General features: G+C 35.1%; 1 protein-coding gene across 3 annotated transcripts in view; it reads right to left on the reverse strand.

Moving 5' to 3' along the window:
• FER (FER tyrosine kinase) overlaps positions 1–24,065 on the reverse strand; it is a 151,599-nt gene that overhangs the window by 33,874 nt on the left and 93,660 nt on the right. For all 3 annotated transcript variants that reach the window (XM_058826024.1, XM_058826022.1, XM_058826023.1), the window contains 3 exons: positions 14,842–14,898; positions 11,756–11,871; positions 10,045–10,139 (listed from right to left, as the gene is read on the reverse strand). In XM_058826024.1, coding sequence (XP_058682007.1) covers positions 10,045–10,139; positions 11,756–11,871; positions 14,842–14,898 — 268 coding nt within the window. The remainder of the gene's footprint in view (positions 1–10,044; positions 10,140–11,755; positions 11,872–14,841; positions 14,899–24,065) is intronic.

Genomic DNA, 24,065 nt, shown 5'->3' on the forward strand with positions numbered 1-24,065 from the left:
AGCCCTTTGTGTATTTTGCTGTGAATGGGAACTATTTCTCATTACATGCAGGAACTCTGAGTGTGAAAACACCACATATCAGCAACTCCTAGTGTTGTCTGCGCTTTACAGCATAAACTTCTTGAACAGTAAATGCCATATTAGTGGCAATAAAACCGTTCACTCCTTTGCACACAGAAAAGCAAGCTACTGTTTTGAAGGAGTTAAAAAACACCCTGTGATCTATGAGAAGAAACCAAAAATGCAAAAAACCCAAAGAAAAATGTTAAATAAGTTTACAAAGTATTTAGTTCTGGCAATCTCTGATTTCAATGGCATTTATTATCAACTATGACTGCATATTTCAGTGTTTTCCTGAGCTGGTGTCCACAGTGACACCTACCTACTAGCTCTAGGCACTCTTGGCATCATTCTGACAACCATTATGACACTAAGCACAACTAAAATATGTTTTGAAATTATGATGGGAAATCTCCCACTGAATTGGTATATAGACATATGCTGTTCATATATTGTATCTCTAGTATCCTAATAATATTATAAATAGTTATACAAATATTAATAAATTTCTTAATACAAAACAATTATTACAAATTATATGAGGTTATATGTATTATTATTCACATTAAATTTCAATAAAGAGGGGAAATTTCCTTTATTATACAGCCTTTTTAACTATGTTTATTTAAAGAGGTCACTTAATTCTTATATTTATACACATTCATCATGCAAATACATCTTGCTTGTGGCCACACCTCCTAATGGTCACCTAACCCAGGGGAGCTTTAGAATTCAGTATTCCAAATTGCTTTACAGGCCATTGCAATATTATTGAAATTACCTCTATCTGCACCTGTAATTATTTATAAATTTGAGAATTTAAATGGTCAGTATTTCAAGTTCCCTTAAAGCAATGTAGAACTTCCTTTACTGCCTGGTATCTTAATCCCATATGGGATCTAAAACACAAACCCAAACAGAGTTACTTACAAATTTAAAATAGTAAACATGCATCTCTAGGGAATTCTAGGAAGTAAGGTTTTTTAAGTATGTAAGAAGCTTTTTGACAAAATATTTAAAATACAAGGGTTTAAAAATGCTAAAACGCTCATTTTCAATTAAGTACCGTGCCTTCACATTTCAACTAATGCATCACTTGTATGCAATGCAGTGCTTTTACTTTTTTGTTGTTCTTTTATTTTATCTACGTAACACCAGAAACTGTAAATAAACCCAAGGTTTATTTTTTCTAACTGTCTACAGAGTACTATTGTGAAATCCAGTTAAAACTTTGTTTTTCCTGATAAACAAAGAAAATAAGAGTTGTTATAACTATGCAAAGGGCTGCCAATGTAATATTGACAATGGCAGTAATGAAGTATGAATAGAAATACCTGTATGTGAAAACAAAAGATGAAGAAAGAAAGAAAAAAATTAAATTAATAGTGTGCATTGAGAGCCAAGGACAGGAGCAGCAGCAGCAAAGAAGTAACACACAGAGAAAAAGTGCTTGTACCAGAACTGTGCTGTGGATGACTTTTTAGCAGACAACCTGTGATGAGACCAGAACACAGATGACTCACAGGCACAGAATAACTGCACTGTGATAAAACAAAGATGAGAAGAAGGTTACAACAAATTCATATGTGCTACTTCACTTCCTTTCAACAGGATGAAGACCCAGACATATGATAATCAAAATAAAGGAAATATTGACAATGCTCAGCAGTCCTGCTTTAGATTTCAGATGGATCAAATAAGGTAAAGCATGAAGCCAATATCCCATGTGACATAAGTGCTTATCCAAAACAGAGTCTGTCATCACTGATCAAGAAGAAACCAGAAATCATAGTGAGACATCAACAGCTAGCATACCTTGTCTTCTGTGCTGCTAAAATAACACTACCCAGACTACCTGAACTCTTATGTTTTAGTACTGTGGCTGTAAGGATACCCACTGTGAGTGCATAGATAAAACCTACTTCAGAAACTAACTCAAAGGAAAATCATCTTTCTCCAGGAGGTCTTCCATTCTTCAATAAATCATTCCTGTAACTTTATTATGTTCAATAATCCATAATCTAAGCATTGAAAAGGATTCTAGATTAGAGAGACATGCTAGCTGACGTGAAACAGAATGTACCTGAAGAACAGAGGGTTTTTTTAATCTAAAGAAAAGCAATTAATGTTTTTAAACACCAATACATTAAATAGCTACTGCAGCAAAAACTGTTATAGGCAAAGCTAAAAAAAAAAGTGAATAACAACAAATAAAAATAAATAAGTTGAATACAGAAGTTTTTGCAGCTACCAAAAACACTTTGCTAATTTTTTATGTTTGGTTGTTTCTATTCAGTTTAGAAATGGATTTTCTAGTTTCATCTACTTGCTGATTTGATTTTGTAAAATATTTATAGAAAATAAAGTAATATCAAAGCTAAAATATGTGAAGAGATAAAAAATACAACTGTAATCTGAAATACTACAATAAAAGGAGATCAGAACTTTGGTCCTGTTTCACTAAGCAGTAGTTCTGAAGCAAAAGGAATTTTTAATCACCACCACATATACCCTGGCAAAGAAATCTGACTTTTCTAAATAATCTGGAATCCATGAAGCAAAGAGGGCCAAAAAGACCCATGTGCATTACAGGGATATGAGCAAGGCAAGGAAGAAGAAACAGGGTCTGTACAAATGTGTGCATGTACTGCATGAGGGCTAGTGAGGAGAGGGAAAAGCTGGATACATGGAGAAGAAATCCTCCAGAAGCAAGAAACAGAAAAAAACCCCACCAAAGTAGAAAATGTGGCAGCTGATTTGCACAATTTTGAACTAAAAGTTCAGATATTTCCCAGCGTCAATCAGCATTCCAGGCCTGTATATGAAATCAGTGGCACCTCAGAGACAGAAGGTCTAATCTAATGCTCAAGTAAGCCATGATGTGCTTGTACTTTAGCTGCTTGTAGCATCTCTCTCCTTTATCCAAGCAGATAATTAATTTAGAAGAAAAGCTCAAGATAATGTGGATATTGTATTTCATATTAATAAATAAATTATATACATCTCAGTCTCAGAACTGAGATTTATTTATAAATGGGTTTACTGGCTGCAGTTCAAGTAACAAAAGAAATACACAAAGCCAGCTGTGATTTGGTACTATACTCTGAATTACCATTACATGCAGAAAATAAGAGCAATTCCACAAAAGACATTTAATATTTATTAAGTTGTATCCTCACTAGTACTTATAATGGATATGTAAGTACTTCTACACTTTATGACCTGGAGCCCTCTTTTCTAAGAAAAGCCAAGAAGTGAGCCTGGAAGGTCAGGAGGACAGCAGGCTTTATTCATACATGTTTCTGACATTTCATAACTTCATAACCTGTGGAGGTTAAGAAGTGCAGTAACATACAGAAAGTTGCAAGGGAGTCCCATTCCAGAAAAAAGGAACTAAATAAACCAAGCCAGACCAAAGCCAGCTGCAGGTAGGACAGCATAAACAGGGTTCAGAGGTAGCTCCAGAGCTTGGGTTAAGAATCATATGATCACTTGGGCTGGAAAAGACTTCCAAGATCAACAAGTTTAACCCTTCGATCAAACAACACCATGCCCACTAAGTCATGTCTCAAAGTGCCAGGTTTAGTAAGTTATAATCATTTCCACAAGTGGCGACTCCGGGTACGGGCACAACAGAAATGGCTGTGCTCATTCTGGGTGTGCCTGGGAGTCAGGGCAGGTCACATCGAGCAAAGCCACACCTGAGCTAATAAAACCTGTCACCTCTGATTTGTTTCTGCATCAGTGGCACAGGCAATTTGCATCCCAAATTATTCAGAATAGACCTCTACAGGTTACTTTATCCAATTGCAAAGACAGAAGTTATGACCTTTCTAACTCCCCCTTGGAAGCTGTCTACATATGATTAGATATAAGCTGAGTATAGCTGAAACCTAATTCTGGCAATCTTCCCATGCTGTTACATTGCTAGATATTTCCATAGCTGTTTACATGTACATGCGTAGCTCTATCTCTTTCCAGCTGCCAGGGTTCATAACATATCAACATGAGTTAGATTAAACAAGGAACACAAACTCACTGTTAAGTTAAAAAAGAAGCTGATTTTTTAAAAATATGTATCTATTATCAGAAAGGAATTCTATGATAGTATCAGGAAGGCACACTCCACTGGTGCTCCAGTGGAATGTCTAAATGCATTAGTAGGATAATGAAAAATGTCCATGCATAAACACTGGGGAGAGGAGATGAGGATCAGATCAGAACAGATCACTGATACAACAGACTAAATATGGTCTATTGCCCTAGAATGGATCAGGAGACATGAGACAACTGCTGGGAAACTGTTTAGAACTGTGTGAGGCAAGGATCTGATATAGGAAGATCATCTAGTTTTCATAGGATCATAATATATAATATCCTCATCATGGGTCACATTAGCATAATGCATATGCTACAGGAAGCTATATTAAGACTCAACAGCCAAGACAGACACTTCAATTGCCTGTAACTGAATGCCTGATATAGCAGAAATAAAATTATTCCAAAATACTTTTGGGTTTTTAACTATGCTGTTTATAAAAATTGACTTATAAAGTAAATTTTAAATGTAAAAATTTAAATATATAGAAACCCAAACCAGCAAGTATGCTACCAACTTGAGTTTAAACATTCCAGCTTCTAAAAGGAGCAGGTCACAAAACATACGACTTCAAGCTTCCTTCTACTATCTTGAATCAAGCACTGGAACATACAAAGATGTTTGCATCTACTTTTAATTAGACAAATCTTTCCAGAGTGCAAGCATCATGATGGTGCTTATCTTGCCGGCTCTTTGCTGGAGGGACAGAGGCACTGTGGAAGGTTCTACAAGATAAGTGCTGAAATAGTTGTGTAAAGTGGTAACGGCACCACAGGATTCCACATCAATCCTCAAAATGCCCCATTCTAGAACACACATTTCAGAGACATGCCAAGCTCTTACCTTCTAATTAAATTCTCCTTTCAGGACTAAGATTCAAGTAAATTGAAATTAACATAAAGAAGGAGAAGAAAGAATGTTGTGACTTAGGATTGCTTTTTGCATTTTACAGATTACATTTGATCTTGATTTGTTCTTTCCCTAAAGGAAGAGGAAAGAACATTGAAATTTTTACTGGGACTCCTGCAGCTCCTTTTTGATTACATGGGAGATTGAACGATAAATTATAAGCAAATGAAAATGCAGTTAAATGATCCTGAGTAATGCAATGAATTAAAACCCACTTTGTCATTCATGATCACTAAAAGCGAAGTTGGGGCCAGAAAGGTAACAGTTAGAAAGGGTAAAAGAGAAGGGCATTTTAGTTTCTTTTTTTTCCTGTCCTTTTTTGTGAAAAGATGCTGAGTTCACTCTGAAAAGAAAAGAACAAGAAGCAGGCTCTGCTGCCCCTTCAGCATTTTCCTGATAAATCTTCTCCATGCCCCAACAAAATTCAGCATCCATTTGTCTCAGGCTGTCAGTCTGGACTCTGGCAGTATTCCAGGCAGTCTTATTGATCATCATATAAACTTGGTAAGAATGAGCTGTTATGAAAACTCCTTATGCCTTGTGCGGCCTTAAGAGACAATAATGGCAAATAGTTCTTCTGTTGTTCTGAATACCAAAGCAGTTCCTCATAATTATTTCTTTTTCTTCTTTTAAGAAGAAAAGTTTTAAGGTCAACAATGCAAGATAAATCACCAAAATCCCACTGGGACAACAGACACAGAGCAAAGAAAAATGAATAAATTAACACAGAAAATGTGAGTATAATGCTCAGTTTTTCAGATTGACTTGGCATTACAGGAAAGTGACACTCTTTCTTACACAGCATTATAAATTCTTCCATGAAGTTCTGCTCTTTCTCATGTGGAAACCATCCCTGACAAAGGTTTATCTACATTAGAAAATTCTAGTGGTTGCAAATATGCAGCAGTTTTCCCTGAACATCTTTATGACTAGTGTTGCACATTTACTTCATTACTTTTCAGTCAGGTCAGTCAAGTCCATAGGACAATACAAACTCACAGTTCTATACCATCAAGCATTTGGCAGGTCTCAACATATGGGGCTTTTTTCCCCAAAATTTATTAACAATTCTCATTTTAACTTCTATCTTTCTTAGGATAAACTGTGTACTTAAAGGATATTACAACAGATTAATAAAAAGTTACTGTAGTCAATTATTAAGCAGTACAGTATTCCTATTTTTAGATCAGAAGATACCAGAAATAAGCCTCCACCAAATGTGACCTTTGCAACAAACCTTATCAAACCCATCTTAGAGATAATTTCACTAAAAAGCAGTAAGAATTAAGAAGAACATTACAAAGAAAATAATTTACAGCAACCTATATGATGTTCAGTCCTGCAAGATACTAACATGTTGCAACAGTCTGGTTTATCTAAGCAGCAGTCTCTTAAACAGTCTTAATATTTTTAAACTAGGAAGAATTGTCATAGAGAAAGAGTCACACAAGTTATACAAGAAAGGGAAATCCCTATGCTAAGTTCTCCATTAACAACAAAATGTCTTAATAGAAAGATAATTTCCAAGTAAAGCTGTTTTCTCATTTCTCATTTTTAGTCTACTAAAAATTTCACAGAAGAAAATCAGGCCACTGTAAAATTCAGGAGGTTTTATAATTTCATGGTAGTTGAAAAGCCATCCAGCAACTACAATATTGGGCTGTTAAGAAGATATCTGGGCTGTCTACCCTTTTAGTTAGTATTTCAATCTCATTTAGGTAGAGAAGAATAAAATTAATTAATTGCAAGCTTTAAAGGTTACTGCAAATTTATCCATTATGCAATCACAAAAATTTTAAAACCATCTGCAGCTTGCTAAATTCCTTTTTCACAGAAGCTAGCTAGCATAACTTAAGCCCATAAATCTGATTTGTGTATAGACCTCAACTTACAAATACATAAAACTTTAATAAGAAAAATAGTAATGGTTTATTTTCCATGGCTATCTTCGTAATTTTGGAAAGGCAAGGGGAGGATAGACAGGAAAATTTGTTTAGGATTTAAAACAAAAATTATCTTTTAGCAACTCTCTCTGCAAATTCCTGAATGCTGTTTTTAGGTCACACTTCTTTCATACATATAACTTTCCACACATACATGAAGGAAATTGCTGCTACATGCATTTTAGCTTCTGTTCATATACAACAAAGAACATTTTACTTAGTTTATTTTTTCAACAATTAAAATTATAGCTTATAGAAAGCAATAATAAATCTAAATTCTACAATAAATAAACAGTGCACACATTTTGTACAAGGTGTTCCTTCCCACTTCCAGAGGAACCTGCAGAAAGACCTGTAGGACAAGACTCAGGAGAGAAGAGACCTGGCCCTCTAAAAACCCAGCCAATGTCAGGGAGATCAGATGCATTTTCCTATATGTGCATCCCTTAAAGAGGGATCTATATAACATACATATACTTTATATTAAGACCTTTTCCTAGTGCCTTTTTAGGTGTATTGCAAAGTACACCTAAATAATTGATCAAGTCTTTCTTTCTGTAGTGGGGATAACTGACACTGGGAGGACACGTACAGTGATATCAGCATGGCTAACAGCAAGTCAACAGTACGCAAAGGATGTTCTTTTCTTGCTAATATGTAGTGCTAATATGAGCTGTGTTTAAGGCCAGGCTGGTGGGGCTCTGAGCAACCTGTTCTAGAAGAAGGTGTCCCGGCCTATGGCAGGGAGTTGGAACTGGATGATTCCAACCCAAACTGTTCTATGATTCTATGTATCCATGATATGCTACTCTGTTTATTAGTTCAGTTAACCCTCCCTACATCACCCAATCCTGACTTTTCTTATCACTATGGTTCTTACTTTAGGACACATATCACTATTGTTAACACCCCCCAGGAAAAGGGTCTAGGGCAAGGGATAATTGCCTTTGACAACTTAATTTCTCTGCTATTTGCTGGCAACATTTGGGCTATTTTTGCATGTAACAAAGGATGGACACATAATTAAAAATGCACCAGCAACCTTTCTTTACTGTTTTCACTGATGCCTTTATCCATATGCATGGTTTTTAAACCTATTTACACTTGCAACAAAGCTATCTCTGCAGACCCAGATTATGACAGAATCACTAGCAGAGTAGCAACTCTCTAATACAAAGTGTTAAGTTTCAATATACATTTCTAATACCTGAATAAATTAAGACTCTGATTTAAAATCAGAATCCAGAATGCAAAGCAGAATTTAATGCTATGGAACCACACCACAGGAGTCTCAAAAGACACAGTAGGTGTACATGTATTTGGGATATATAAATGGCAGATAATTTGCAAGCATTAGCAAAAGTTAGAAAACACAGGAGAAATCCTTTGTTTCATGGAGATGCTTCTAATTTTATCCTCAGGGAAAAAACTGTCAGACATTTATAAAATACATGTGTTCTCAGCCATGCATTCACAGAATAGAATTCTAAGTTAAAACTTAACATTTTTAGTTATTAAACAGAATGTCAGAGTCAAACCGTGTTTAAACACCTTCAAGCATAAACCCATTTAAGACAAAACAATGAAGATAATGAGAAAGTTTAGTATCAAGTGGAAGACAAGTTTACCACTATCCTGTTCTTTAAAGGCCACTGTTAAATAGTCAGAGCACTATTAACTATCATTTTTTTGTAATCTCATCCAAACTTGTCGTTAAAAAAAGAGAAAAACAGTAACATCAGGATCACTGCTTCTCTACTTATCTATATAACTTCACTTTTCTCTGGCATATTTATGTTTTCTGCTGATTTGGTCAGACTCTTGGTGTGCCAAGATGTAAGAGCATGTGGAAAGTATGATGGTTTGAAGGCAGTCCCATGTTTATGAGGACACACAGGGAGGGCAGCCAGCCCAGGGAGTTTACAGACCATTGAAACCGAGCAACAATTCTCTTTGCAAGAAGCTTCCTTCTGAAGGAAGTTCAAACCCAAGAATGTTTGGATAGACTTGAACTGCGGAACAGGTATGAGAATCAGAGGAAAGTTCTCATGCAATTACTCCTCAATTCCATTAGCATGTTTCAACTTGTACAAGACTCTGAAAAACCTGTAGCAGAATGATAAAGGTGTTAAAACATCAGGATTTAGTTTTATCTTCAGAGATGTCTGGAGAAGCTGATTACTAAAGTACCCCTTAAAACTGAGGACACTGCCTTCAGTCTCCATTTTAATGAAGTTAATTGTGCATACAAATATAATAATCTAATAGAATCTAATTTAATAAAGGCAGAAAACTCCACAAAGTCAAATATTTCATCAGTGCTGTCATTCTACAGCCTGTACGCAAGAATTATAAGCAATCAAAGTCTTCATGAATGAAATGGTTCTTAAAGCAGCTTGCTGTATAATTTTGAAGACAAATCCAGTGATATATAAAACAAATACAGTGTTGCATATTAAGCAGTACTAGAGGCTACCAAATCAACACATTTTCTAGCTGCTGAGAAAATCAACGAAGAGGTAAAATTGCCCAAAAGCTGTTATCATCCCAACAACTTGAAATTCATTCCAGCCATTCCTGAATAAAATCAACTTGATTCCAAAAATAAATCAAAAGCAACCCAAAACCAAACACTACATGCTAGTAAAGAAAAAAAAATGTAAATTACTAAAGGTCACCCAAACATGAGTTATTAAAATTGAGACATCATCCAGACATTTAGTTTCTTTAAATACTTCTTAATATTCACTACCTAATTCTACTGTTAAAGGAAATGCCATTTAATATCTCATCAGGAGAACAATGAAGCTTCTGTTGTCTTTAAAGGCTACAGGAAAATTCTCAACAGATTTCTGGAGCTCAACCACTCCAAAGCTAGTAGAACCCAGCATTTCCAAAGATTTGCAACACAGGTGACTTTTCAGATCAGTAACGGAATGCAGAATAAGACAAATAGAAAAAAATACATTTCACATTATGGAAACAATGAAACCTATGGAAATATGCTGCTAAAAAAGGGAAAAAAACAATTACCTGGAACAAGTTCCATAACGATATATATAGGCTGTCGTTGAGTGCAAACTCCTATAAGTTTTACAATATTCGCATGATCATATTGTTTGAGTATTCTGCAAAATACACAAGAAGTTTATTATATTAATAAACTTTATTGTACAGGCTGATTAACTATTTTAGAAAAATACCTTAAACTTCTAATGTTACGTTAATGGAAGATGTCATTATTGTTATCAAAGAAAAAAATATCATTACTGTTATCAAAATGAATGTAACAGATTTTGTTACACTCTTTTGTTACCACTCTGAAATGAAAATCATAACTGATTCATTAATGAATCAAGAAATTATTCTTATTGTAGTTTTACCATTTGTCTATGTGACATTTATCAACATAACTGAAAAATGGCCTGAAAGGTTTGCACTTTTTTAAGAACCCTTGTATTTAATCAGAATTTCAGTGGTGGACCAGAAGCAGAGCTACATCAAAACAGTATGCACAGCGTGCCTGTTACGCTTCCCTGCTGCACTGTTCAAAAGCACATTTGTTCCAATTTTACTTTGAGAGATTAATTAATACAACAAGTTTTAGAAGACTATGAGGACAGCAATTTTGAGAATTAAATGAAAACATTTACATCTTTTGACACACTTTAATAAGAAGAACATTTCCAGCCTAAACCAGCATGCTATGATTTGTAAGTGGAATGAGGAGCAAGAAAAAATTCTACAGAGACCTTGTAACTTAAATGTTCCTTTTGATATTTGCTGACTCAAAACACCTCCTCTTTTCCCCTTCCTCCCTAGGATCAAGAGTAAAATGCTAACTTACCTGGTACATACACATTTAACGAAAAATAAGACATTCCATTTTTTCAGACTATTTTTTTCCCATTAGTGTCAAGCTGCTTAACGAATGACATATCTGTGCCATTGCCAAGTTTTTAAAAATTATTCAATAGATAGGCTGGCTGATCATAATTCTATAAATGCAGATAGTATCTTTTATTTTTCAATACTGATAATAATAGTTTGGGAGTGGAAATTGAAACATATGAAGCTTCATAGCAAAAAGCAACAAGGTAGTTTAAAAATGATGCCATTTATCTCAAGACACCCCTCTCCCTGGAGTCTCAGAACCTACCTATGCACATCAGCTGACACTCAGAATACTTTGCACATTCTGTCATGACTGTAATTTGAAAAATAAGCAAATAATCTCATGCTGATTGACACAGTATAAAATATCTCTAACTGGAAGAAACTCTTCTTACAAATTGAAAATTACTAAATGGAGTCTATAACCCCACAAAGAAAAGTAGTCTGGGTACATTTGATCACCTCTGTTAGCCATGCTTGTAAGGCAGGATTTAGGCCTGGTACAATCACACTTAAATTAACAACATCTTCCAGTCTTCTTATCCCAGTCCTCAAGGCACATCTTAGAAGTTCTAAATTAAAGGACTTAAGACAACAAGATTTTATTTTACAGGCATGGCTTGCTTTGTCAAAGAGATGGTTTCAGCAAGTGCAGATGCTACTGCATTCACATGTTAAAAATGCAAATGTTTAGTTACCAGGGCAACAGTTGTGGAATGCACTGAGGGAGAGAAAGGAAGGAAAAGTTTGACTACTGCTTTTTTTTATTTTTAAGAAGGTCAGGTTTTGTAAACGTATCTAGTAATAAAAACTGAAAAAAACCTGCCACAAATAATTTTAAAGAACCTACCTGGCTTCTGACAGAAATTTTATTTTCAGTTCCTGAGGAAGATCTTCTTTGCAAGTTTTTACAGCGACAGGAGTTTTATCCTTTAACGTTCCTTTATACACCTCACCAAAATTACCCTGAAATCAGCAGGAAAAAGATCATTCTAAGTAAATAAAATCTTAATGAATTGCCAGAAAAAATAATGCAGACAGGTATTGAAACTGGAACAGAATTTTGGAATGTGCTTACAAAGCCAGTGAAATTTTCTTTTGAGTATCTGCCCTAACCAAAGCTGGTCACTCTGACATAGTACATGTATTATACATAGTGTATAAGTTCTGGTTTGACCTTGCTGGAAAGAGGGAAAAAACACCATTAATTAAGTAATTAGAATTTTCTCATAAAACCTCTTAGGAACTTTTCAAATCAATTGACACTGACAGTAGTACTTTGTCCTTCTTATTCCTGATCCTGAATGCCTTAATTTTCACACCATTACATTTTGTGAATAATTTTTAACTTGCAGTCTGGAAAAGACCACAAACTGATTTCAAAAACTGCGGCAAAACACACCAAAATAAAACAAACATTCTCATATGTAAGAAAGAAAAAATACGAAATATGAAAAATGAAAACACTGATTATTAATTTTTATCATAAATTGAACCCACTGCAAAATGTTGTGTCTGGTAATCCAAAATTTCTTTAAAACCCAAGCTCAGCATTGCTCTATAAAGACAAATTTGTAAAGCTTCCATTTGGACAAGACTTTAGAAAGCAGCTCCTTTTATAATCAGACATTTTATGTAGTGAACAACATACCCCCAAGGCAAGTTAGATTATTTAGCTTTCATAGAAGAAAAATTAAGTAATTAATACCATAAAAGTCTCCACCAGATGCATTTTTACTTAATTAAAAAAAAAAGGAAAATTAATTAGAACACAAATTGAAAGAAGGAAATTGTGAGATACAGAACACTGGTATGAATGAAAAAAACCTCATGAAAAGGAAACAAGAAGGAGACTATAGATCTCATACTTCCAGTTAAGCTTTGTATTTCCCAAATAAGCACAACTCAATTTTGAAACTATGTCTGATTAATTTCCACATGCACTACACTTCTGTGTCCTGGTACATGTGACTTCAAAGAAGTCTGCTGGAGACGCTTTCCTTCCTTTCCTGAGTGATGAAGATTTCATTACATCATGCAGCTGAATTTAGCGTTGCCAAAGAAAGACGACAAAAAAGGGAAAAAAGAAACTCACAGACAGAAAACAGTAATGTGCTTCCAGCAACAAGAGAAGAAATAAATATAGGGCTGAACACACCTGCAGAAATTTTTTATGTATGCTGGGACAAGGAAGATGTAGCTTGAAAATGAGGCTTAGGATCTCTGATAGCCCTTCTAAAGCACTGCCAGAGGCTAGTACACTACCTCCTCAGATCTGAAATGGCATCAGGCACCCAAGGTAAGCAACTGAGTTGTTCCCAGTCCACTTTTCCTCTACCCTTCTGGTCAGAATAATTTAACAATGAAATCTAAGCCCACCCTAAACTTTATTTAAGTCTTGAAAATGCTTCACTTCTTTATTGACAACATTGAAGTATTATTAGATACACAATTTTTAGTATAACACATTCCTATTATGCAACTTTCATTTTGTGGGGTATTATAGAATTAATGCTGAGTAAATAAACTGACCATTCACTCCTGAGGTGATCTCTTCCAAAGCCTGCATCTTTTACACATTAAAATTTTGTGACTGAATTTTGTGATTTCTTCCTCATCTTTTCCAGGCCACTCAAGGTTTTGTAGACTCTCAGATTTCTCACTTCTGTGGTGAATGCCTATAGTTTGTTTCACATTTTGTCATACAGATGCTGAAGTTCATGTCATTCTTATCTTTTTTAGTATGTCTACATCTTTTTAGAGATGAATGCATAAGACTTATGCTGCATTCCAAGAAAGCTTTTAGCCTGTTCAGTATTTTTTAAATAACATCCTTCTATAATCACTTTAAAATTCTGAGTTGCCTTTACTGAATGTTAAAAATGCTTTGTGCCAAAAACATGCACTACACATGTAAACTGAATTTACTAAAATGCTTTTCAAATTGCTTTGTCTTTACACACCAAAATGAATTCATATTTATTTTTTAGCAAGTCAAGGCTTTTTTATGGCTGGAACATCTTTATTTTTCTCCCTTGATACTATCCTGTTTATGGATGTGAAGATCCTACACTACCTGCATTTTTAAAGGCACATCTCTGTCTGGTCATACTTTTTGTTGTCTTACACTGCCAAAGAGATTTTATCCCAGGTAACAAAAGTTTATGGCAATGTTTCATTCTCCCCACCTCTTGAATTTCTTATTGATGGTTTTAGTGTGTATCATATTAAGAAGGCAATTACTGCTTTGATTTGTCTCTTCCTCATTTAATCTAATTTTTTTCAGTTTTTGGAAAATCTTTTTAAACACTGTGTCCAGAGTAGCACTCAAAAATGGTCTTTACAGGTGCAAAGGTGCCAAAAATGTGAGGAGTTTGCCTGATTTTAAAGACTTGTACTTTCTAAGCAGATTTTGTAAACTGCAAGTTTATGAACTACACAAGAATTAATATAATACAAATAAGATTGTGAAATTACCTAACTGCATCAATGAATGAGTGAAAATAATCATGCACAAGCAATTAACATATAAGAAATAAGGATCTCGTCATCTCATCATATCAAATTTTATACACAAATACATAAACATACACCTGTTTCTCTACATATTTTTATTTCTATTTTGCAACATTTTTCTCAGACCACAGAAAGTAAAACAGCCACATCATGCCTTATAGAAATCCAGTTCGCTCAAAACCCTTCCAAAAGAGAGAAAAAAAATGTATGCTAGTCAAATACTTTCAGCACAACCATTACAATGTTTACTAGCAAGTGTGATTTACATCTGTTTAAAGCATAAGGCTGTCTGGTGTATTAGCATAAAAAAAAGACATAAAAATTGCATACCACAGTAATTTAAATGAAAAGGTATACAGAAATAGCTTAATGATTACAGTATACATACTCAAATGTTATTTAGCTCACTTTATTACTTACTTTGCCCAGTAATTCCCCCAGTGTGACATCCTCATGATTGAGAACCCATTTCTTATCCTATGAAAAGGAAAGCAGAATTTTCAGTCTGTGCAAATATGCAAGATACAATTTCTCCAAGATACATTTCAATAGAAACGGAGCTGAAGAAGTATTACATTTAGAACACTCAGTCACAAGCAGAGCAAGAAGTTTTAAAGCTAAGCATTTATAATTCAAGAGTTTAGAAATCTTGCTACATAGTAAAATAGTGAGTGATATCATATAGCTAATATTTATTAGAAATTAAGCTTACAACATCATGGTATGTAGATAGATGAGCACTATACAAAGTTTCACACAAGCTCTGGAAATTATATTTAGCACCCCGATTTTAACAATTTGTCAAGTGAAAATTAGATAAGAAAACTTCATTTTAGTATACAAAGTAACTTACTACTAAATAAAAAAAACTCCCACATTTTTCTCCTTAGTGAGAAATGGAGTCCTTCTCCATTTCTCAACAACACACATAGTAGTATCTCTTACACCTTCTCTGGTAGTTGGAAATACTACAGGCAATTGCCTGAAAAGATAACACAATACCAGATAAAGGCGTATTTTGTCCAGGCATTGACCATCCCCCTGTGCAGGGCACTGGTGTCCAGTTCTGGGCCCCTCAATTCAGGAAGGACATTGAGGGGCTGGAAGATGTCCAGAGAAGAGAACAGAGCTGGGGAAGGGTCTGGAGCACAGGTCTGATGAGGAGCAGCTGAGGGAGGTGGGGATGCCCAGCTGGGAAAAAAAGAGATTGAAGCCAGGTGGGGGTCAGTCTCTTCTGCCACATCCCACACGAAAGGACGAGAGGAAATGGCCTTAAACAGTGCCAGGGAAAGCTCAGATTAGAAACTAGGAAAAAATGCTTCATTGACAGTGTGGTTAGGAATTGGAGTAAGCTGCCTCAGGAGGTGGTGGAGTCATCTTCTCTGGACACTTTTTGCTGAACATGAATTCAGCAAATCAAAAAGGGGTGGGGATCACTGCTATTGTGATTTCTATGCTTTTGTTCGTAAGTGTAATGTCACAAGTGTGGATTCTAGAGACTCTCTGAATGCCTCCATTAACCCAAAGTCTCAGCACGCAACACCTCCCAGCCCCATCCCAAGAATTCCTGTACCACACCACCATGCTGCATGACAGAAACCAATCATTACTACTTCTCTTCTTTGGGCGGGATATTGTGAGACTTAGGAGAAAATTTTCAATATACCGTAATTTATTTTTCCCCTATACACAACACTATTGCTTAAAACTACTGCCTCAGTGATAAAACATCATAAGAAACAAACTTCCTTTATCTCCTTTTGATACTTCTTGCTGAATGAATGTCTCATTCAGAAGCTGTTATACTACAAATAGACAGGAAGTGCTATCAAACTGCACACTTGTTTAATAACAATATTTAAGTTTTAGAAAACAATTTGCAAAGAATGCATAAAACAAACAAACCCACAAAAATTACTATTTAGAGGTATCAACATAATGGTTTTTAACATTTAAGTAAGTGTGGTAAAGCCAAAAAGTTAAAGAATTAAAATTTAATGGATTTTTTTCCTGGTTAACTCCAAGGATTCTGTACTTCAGTGAACAACTTTTTGACAACATGACATTTCAAAAGCTTGTTTATGAAGGAAAAATTCTGATAATTCTTCAGAGAACTAACCAAAGAAAGTAACACCATAAACTGAAATAAAATGATCTGTTGAAGGATTTATTTTAATTGCATCTGTACATTAATCATTACCTGTACTTTTTATGAAAGCCTTCTGTAACTTCTTATACCACTTTAACTCATTCATTAATTTATTGTGGTTCTGCCACAATCAAATCTTTCACAATCAAAGAATTATTCCAAGTTTGATCAGTATCATTTGCTGTAACTCCCATAAACTGCACAAAAGCAGTTTCCTCAGCAGAAATCTAACAGAAGAGTCATGTACATCATGCAAGTGTACAATTCTGGCACTAAAAAAGAAACAAGCTAAACTTTGTAATTTGCAATAAACGTGCTATATGTTAATTTAAATAGTGTACAAAACACACTATCATTGGCTCAGATAACTGCTTTTAATTAATAAACAATAATACGAACAGTAAGGTCAACAATAATAAGACATTGTATTGTGAGCCTGTTGTCTCACTAAATCTACTTGAATTACCTTGAGTTTAATATGACTTCATTCAATAATCTGAATAGCTGTCAATAATTAAACACATCAGTAAGGCACACAAATCAATGGATAAATACTAGCATATCATAAACAAAGGTTATGAAATAAAGTCATGTTTCTGTCTCATCATGAAGTTCATGATCTTCTCCAAGTGCTTAATTCTGACTGTGAAGAGCATACAAGGATTTTTCCAGTTGTCAAATGCCATTACTCTACAGATTAATCATGTGAGCAAAAGATATTGAAAGTTACAAAAGAAATGTGACAGGAAAATGGGACATAAAAAATATTCTTGAATGTAGGTATAGATCAACAGACTCTTTCAAGTCACAGAAATTTTCATTTCAATAGAGTTAGTAGCTTCTAAATCAAATGGAGCAAATCCAGCACATTTTTGTACCATCAAACTAATCTGAATGACAGTGAACAGAGCTCCTGAGACTATTAATGCCCATTACAATTTCATCAAGAAGGAAGCTGTTTATGATGCAGCCCTCTTCTTGTGATACAGCTATAAATCTCTCTTTACCTTGCGCTTGTTCTGATTTTTCTCTTGTTAATTTTGGACCACAGAATATAAAAGCACTTCAGAAAAATTCAGTCACACAAATTCCACTTAAGCATACTCATTTGTGATCTTAATTATATACCTTATTTCCAAATTGAAATTACTCGGGAAATCCCCATGCTTTACAACATTCTACTTTATTTCTGTCCTCTGGCCTCCCCCAGGAGGAGAAACTGAATTACATGAACATCACACTTCAAGCACAGGTTTACTAATAAGATGTTGGGAATCCTATCAGTGTATTTTTGCTTTGGAGGTGCTGCTACATCTGTTGGTCAAGCACTGAAAAACAACCAGTCAGTTCACAAAGGGGAGAACATGGTCAGCCTTGATAGTTACCCTTCCCCAACAGCCAGGTACTCAATAACACACAGCACACTGAGGGTTTTTTATATGCAGCATCTTGCTAGTGACTACCTTTCCAGACTCTGCAACTATCCAGCACACTTGTCTGATTTCAACAAAGATAAGCATTTTCAAAGAGAAGAGTTATTTCAAAAGTCAATTTTGACTGACAAAAACCAAACCCCAAAGAGACCAGTAATTAAAGAAATAAAACTTTCAACTGTGAAAAGGAATACTTAAAAATAATCAGAAATGTCTCCTTTTACTCATAAAATAAAGTATTCCAAATATACAGTGTACTATTCCTGGATATGTTGCATTCCTTCTATAGTATTAGGGTGCTTCATAGTTCCCTAGACCATGCTAAGGTTCAAACCTTGAATAGCTTGCAAAGAATCAATTGTTCATTAATCCTTACTTCAGTGAGCATACAGTGGAGTTGTGTGCAAGCCACTGAGAACAGTTTGAACAGCAGATGGTTGCTGTAGAAAATTAATCTCATTTTTCCTTTTCTGAGCTATGAGACGGAATTTTTATCACTATTACCCTAAACATCTTCAAAAGATGTAAGTGCAGTTTTTCTCCTGCCCACCTCCCTTCATTAGGAGAAACTGAATCAAAGAGATCACAAATTACTATGCTAGGAAGAAAGCTTCCAAATTATCTGTAGTAAATTATAACAGCTTTCAATAAAACAGAAAACATAACCATGAACTAGTACTTAGTGTTCAAATTCCGTTAGCATTATTTTTCTATAATTCTCAGTAACAATTTTAATCATTAAGAATTCTAAGATGTTACTCTTCCAAATTAAAAACCAGCAGTAAAGCAATTAGATAGTAAACTTTTGAAAACAGATGTTTTGAAAATTTGTTATGAATTTATGAGCCTCATCTTAAATATGTGGTTTCAAAAATCTCACCATTTCTAAAAGGAGAGAGAAAGGGGAGGTGGGGGGGAAGGCACCTGTGCTTGTATTCAGTTTCAGAGAACCACCAAACGAAACAAACATTCTTACCCAAACTCCAAAGCAAGATTTTTCAAAGAGGAAGAGTGAAGAAATCCTAATCAATTTCCAACACAGTACGAATAAGCAAGTAAAATGTTACCATTGCTGTTATTTACTCATCTCATGTTCCCTGTCACATTATCTACTCTTCATAGTTCAGAAGGCAGTATCTACAGCAAATACTGTCAACTATTTTTCATCTTAATTGTAGACGTAACAAGAGTGAAAAAGGATAAAAAACTCTAGAGAATGGAAACTTTAGTTGATTTAGGGAGCCTCAGAAGGAATCAACCAAAACCAAAAACTTACTGCTTTAGAAGAACTGAAAACATATGACTTTCCAATCTTAAGAATCTATCTGAGCACAGCAAGTAGCATTTTTGAAAAACCTAAATATCCCTCCCCTTTCCCTCATCCTAGTACATTAATCCTTAACATTCTTCTAAAAACCTCAAACTAGAGGAATATTGTCAACATCTCAGGAGGCAAGTGCATAAACAGGCATGATGCCTGTTTCTTCATGTTTTAAGTAGAAAAAATGCATGAAAAATACTTCAGAAGGTATTATTTGCTCTCCTTCCAAGTTAAATAGGAAATATCAGTAGCATGAATTACTGCAGCTAAGAGCTATTTTTCCACATCAACAAAAATGGAAAGCTAATCTTTCATTTTCAATACTAAGGATAATTGGAGTAAAATTCTTTTTATGGCTAAGAAAATCAGAATTGCAGACAATTTTCATCAGATGGGTATTCAAATCTCACTTACCAGAACTTGATGAACCAGACAAAAAAAAAGTAACAGCTGTGTACATGTGGATAGGGTTGATCAATGTGGGAAAGAAAAATTGTCTTTTTAGAGAAGTACTATTTTTGATACCACCTATGCCAGTAGACCTATGTTCATATGAATTTAATGAATCATAAACTATGTGATTCAAGTCCTTCAGATTAAGTACAGAAATAAAGGTAGCTGGTGAAAAAGATTTTTCATAAGAACAAGTGAGTTTTACAGGAGGGGTTTTGAAAAACCTCACTCCCAACTTCTTTAAAACTGTTTCAGAATAAAGATTCATGAGCTGTAAAAATTGTTATGGAATCTGCTTTGCATTACTAACAGCACTGTATTAAGCCACATTGATGAAACTCAATGTGAGCTGTAAAGCAGAGAAATAGCACAGACAGGTTAAGCTCCTTGGGAAAAAAGTACTATTTTATCTGACTTCGTACTGTTACATAAAAAAAACTCTGTGAAGTTCAACCTTCCTGCTAGAACCAAAATCTAAATAATCATAGAACAGGAGGGGAGCAGTAAGATTTGGAAAAGCTACTGTGCAATTTATAAACTGCAGAAGTGACCTCAGATTATCTGCACAGTTGTTATTTGACCATTCTTTCTTGAAGATCAGTAGACAAAATGTACAATTCAACATAAAACAGCCTTTTTTTTTTGCAGTACTTCCCTAAGCGTATGTTTTCTTACTCATGAAAGGGCTAAAATAATGCTGAGGGTATTTCAAGAAATAAAGAAGTTAAAAAAAAAAAACAGAAAAGAAAGACATAGAATGTGAAATCCTTAAGCACAGGAAAAGTCAAGTTTATGTCAAAACCATTATATTTCAAGCACATTAAAACACATGTTATTCCTCTCTACTGAATACAGTAATTTCAGCTACCAAAACAAAGTACTCTGAATTATCTATTAACCAAATATATTCAAACAGAAAAATTATCAGCTCTGGATCAGAAATGCCCTACAAAACAGTGAAAGTCATTTAAGTCATACATTCAAGAATAAACAAAACCATGTGATAATGTGGTTTTTCATTTAAGCATTCCCTGTGATTTAAACAGAGAGGAATGGAAAAGCAGAGTCACATTATGCATGCATAACACCCTCCTCAAACACCTGAATTACTAAAATAGGCTCAAATATTTTCACATATGTGGCAAACACATTTTTACTTCCACCCACACATGAAAAGGTACGCCAGATGGGGTTGGGGGAACTACAGGTGCTTGTAAAAATGTCCAAGAAAGTATCCTTAAATTATGTAAGATACTTAGCCACATACCTAGTTGCATCCTGATTTAACTTCAAAAATATCCAGTTGTTTCCAGTTACATCATTTTGTTACCCCAGGAAGAGAAACACTTAATTCACCCCTCAGAATTAATGTCTAAGTTACAGTGGTCAGAATGCAATACCTTTCAGAGTACTACAGTTCCACATTAGAGCTTCCACCAATTACTACTTTGTCCAAAGCAAAACCCCAAGATCCTTCATCCTATGCTTTTATAGCCACACCTGCTCATTTTGCACTGTCTTTCATAGCCTTCAGATAACATGTTAAAACTACTGTATAGGAACAGAAATAAACTCTCAAAATTTCAAATAATCTGCTATATTAGCTAGTTTGTGACTGTCAGAGTGCAGGAAAAAGGCAAAGCCACACAGAAAGGAAACTTTATTTACGAGATTTCAGTGTACCAATAAGCTCGGCCTGCATTCCAAGCAAGACAGATGCTGGCTTTGAATCAGAAGTCATACAAGATTACATAGGTGCCAAAAGTTTAAAAGAAGCATGCTGCACCAGGTTTTTTACATCAGATACATAGAATTCTTTAAAAAGATATTGCTGTTTCTCACATACCACTCATAGATCATTATTCATTGCTGTTATTCAGATAGCAAAAGCACTGGAAAAACTCTTTAGCAGCAGAAAAAAAGGCCAATCAATGAAGGACACACAAAGGGAAGCAGCACACACACCAAATGGCTCTGCTAGATATTAGCAGATTCTATTATTACTTTAGTAATCTTCCGAATTCTGTCTTCAGCCATTTTTTTTCTCCTGTATTAGTGACAAATTTTTCCTGTGTGGTCTGTAGCAATCTACTCTTTGTTGCTCTGCTGGTTCTGGCCAGGGTAATTTTGTTCACAGTAACTAGTATGGGGTTTTATTTTGGTTTTACATGTTAAATTATTCTTTCGATAAAGATGATCACACATGATGCAATCTTTATGGCATGCATGTGTGCACCTTCTTCTCTAAAATTAAACATGAAATGTAAACAGTGAACATGAATGTTTTGAAGAATTCACCACCTATTCTAGCAGCTGCAAAATAGCTGAGAGGGGACACAGTCAAAACAACTGGCCCCAAACTGACCAAAGGGATATCCTCTTCCATACAGCATCATGCTTAGCATATAAAGCTGGGCAAAAAGAAGGAAGGGGGAAGATGTCTGGAGTGAAGGCATCTTTCTTCCCAAGTCACTGTTACATGCAGTGGAGCTCTGCTTTCTTGGAAATGGCTGAACACCTGCCCAGCAATGGAAAGCAGTCAATTCATTCCTTGTTTTGCTTTGTTCATGCGCACAGCTTTTTTTTTTCACCTATTAAACTGTCTGTATCTCAGCCTATGACTTCTGTAGATTTTGCCCTTCCGATTCTCTCCCCCATCCTATCATAAAAGAAGTGAATGCTCAGTTATGTTTGGCTTAGTTACACCTTACTGCATCTTTTGTATCTGTTTCTAAAATTCAAAACTCTGAGAATTAATTATGAAGTGCCCTCCTCGATGTGTCAAAATTATTTTTGAATAAACTGGCCTACAATTAACTATTCATACTTTCAATTTAAAATATGAGCACAAGAGATAAGGAAAAAACACCTATGTCTACCATGTTGTGGTGCCTGGAGTTGTGCTCCCCCAGTTGCAGAATTTTGCTCTTCCCCGTGTTGATCTGCATGAGGCTCCTGTCAAACCCCTTCTCCAGCCTGTCCAGGTCCCTCTGGACGGCAGCTTGACCCTCTGGTGTATCAGCCCCTCCTCAAAGGTCTCATCAGTAAAACTGTTCATGCTCCATCACCCAGCTTGTTAAGGAAGAAGTGGATGAAGGAAGGATTGGACATAGTGCTGACCCTGGGGGTACAGCAGTAGTTACTGGCCTCCAATTAGACTTTGTACCACTGATCACCATGCTCTGGGGGTGATCCTGATTTTAGCAATATGCTATGTAAATCACTGGCAACTCTACTAGGAAGAAATCCAAGTGACAGAAAGGACAGAATTGGTAATAGCGTTTTACTTCATTATGAACTGATGATGAAATCCACGCAGTACCCTCAATGCCCTCAATACCCATGCACTACAGTATTTACCTTGCAAGTAAGGAATCCTGAATTCCATATTCTCACCCCTGAATTAATCCTCAATCAACATTTAAATAAACAGATCTTCTTGAGTATTCAGACACTATTACACACATTAGATGCACAGACCTGATTTAAGAAAATGTACTGTTCTTACCCTGTGGCTCCTTTTGCGCGTATCCTTTTTACTTCACAGCTGAAATGTCATTTCACTTATTTTTAACATTTTGTTCCACTTAAATTGGTGGAGACCAAAATACTTAAGCAACCACAAGCTACTTCACAGTACCCCACTGTGCACAACTGCAACACTACAAAGGAACTTAAGAGCAGAGACATTCATTCCTATTCTTAATCTACACTGTTTTTTGACCCATTAGACCACACATTAAAGAAAGGTTATGTGCTTGTCAGCCACATACTATGAAAATACTGAAAACTCAAAGCATTATTTGCATCAAAGTCATCCTAACTGCACTAGTGAAAACAGGAAGAAGAATATAATCGGAGGACTACAAAAAGTTTACAACTCACAATCTTATACAAAATAATTATTAGGGAATGTTTGAATTCCAAATATGGGGAAGAAGTCAGAGTCCATAAAAAAACACAGTATGTCAGTTCAGCAGAAAAGCTGCTGCAATCACATACAATTCAAGTAAAATTTTTTTATTGTGTTGTACTAACATCTGGTTATGAAGCTTCTGATAAAGAAATGAAAAGCCAAAGCACAAAGCCCCACTTTTTACAAGTGCTCCATAAGGCACAACTTAAACCCAGAATATTACAGAACACAATCAATCCTTTTATTTTCACATTTATATACAAACTATCAGCAATAAAATCTAGTAAATCTAAATAATCTTTGATGAAGGCTGCTTTAATTGAAGTAGTTTATTCTCTTAGCTATCAATTACCAAAAAACTTTCTATAAAAT

The sequence above is a fragment of the Poecile atricapillus genome, chromosome Z, assembly GCF_030490865.1.
Source record: "Poecile atricapillus isolate bPoeAtr1 chromosome Z, bPoeAtr1.hap1, whole genome shotgun sequence".
Classification (NCBI taxonomy): domain Eukaryota; kingdom Metazoa; phylum Chordata; class Aves; order Passeriformes; family Paridae; genus Poecile; species Poecile atricapillus.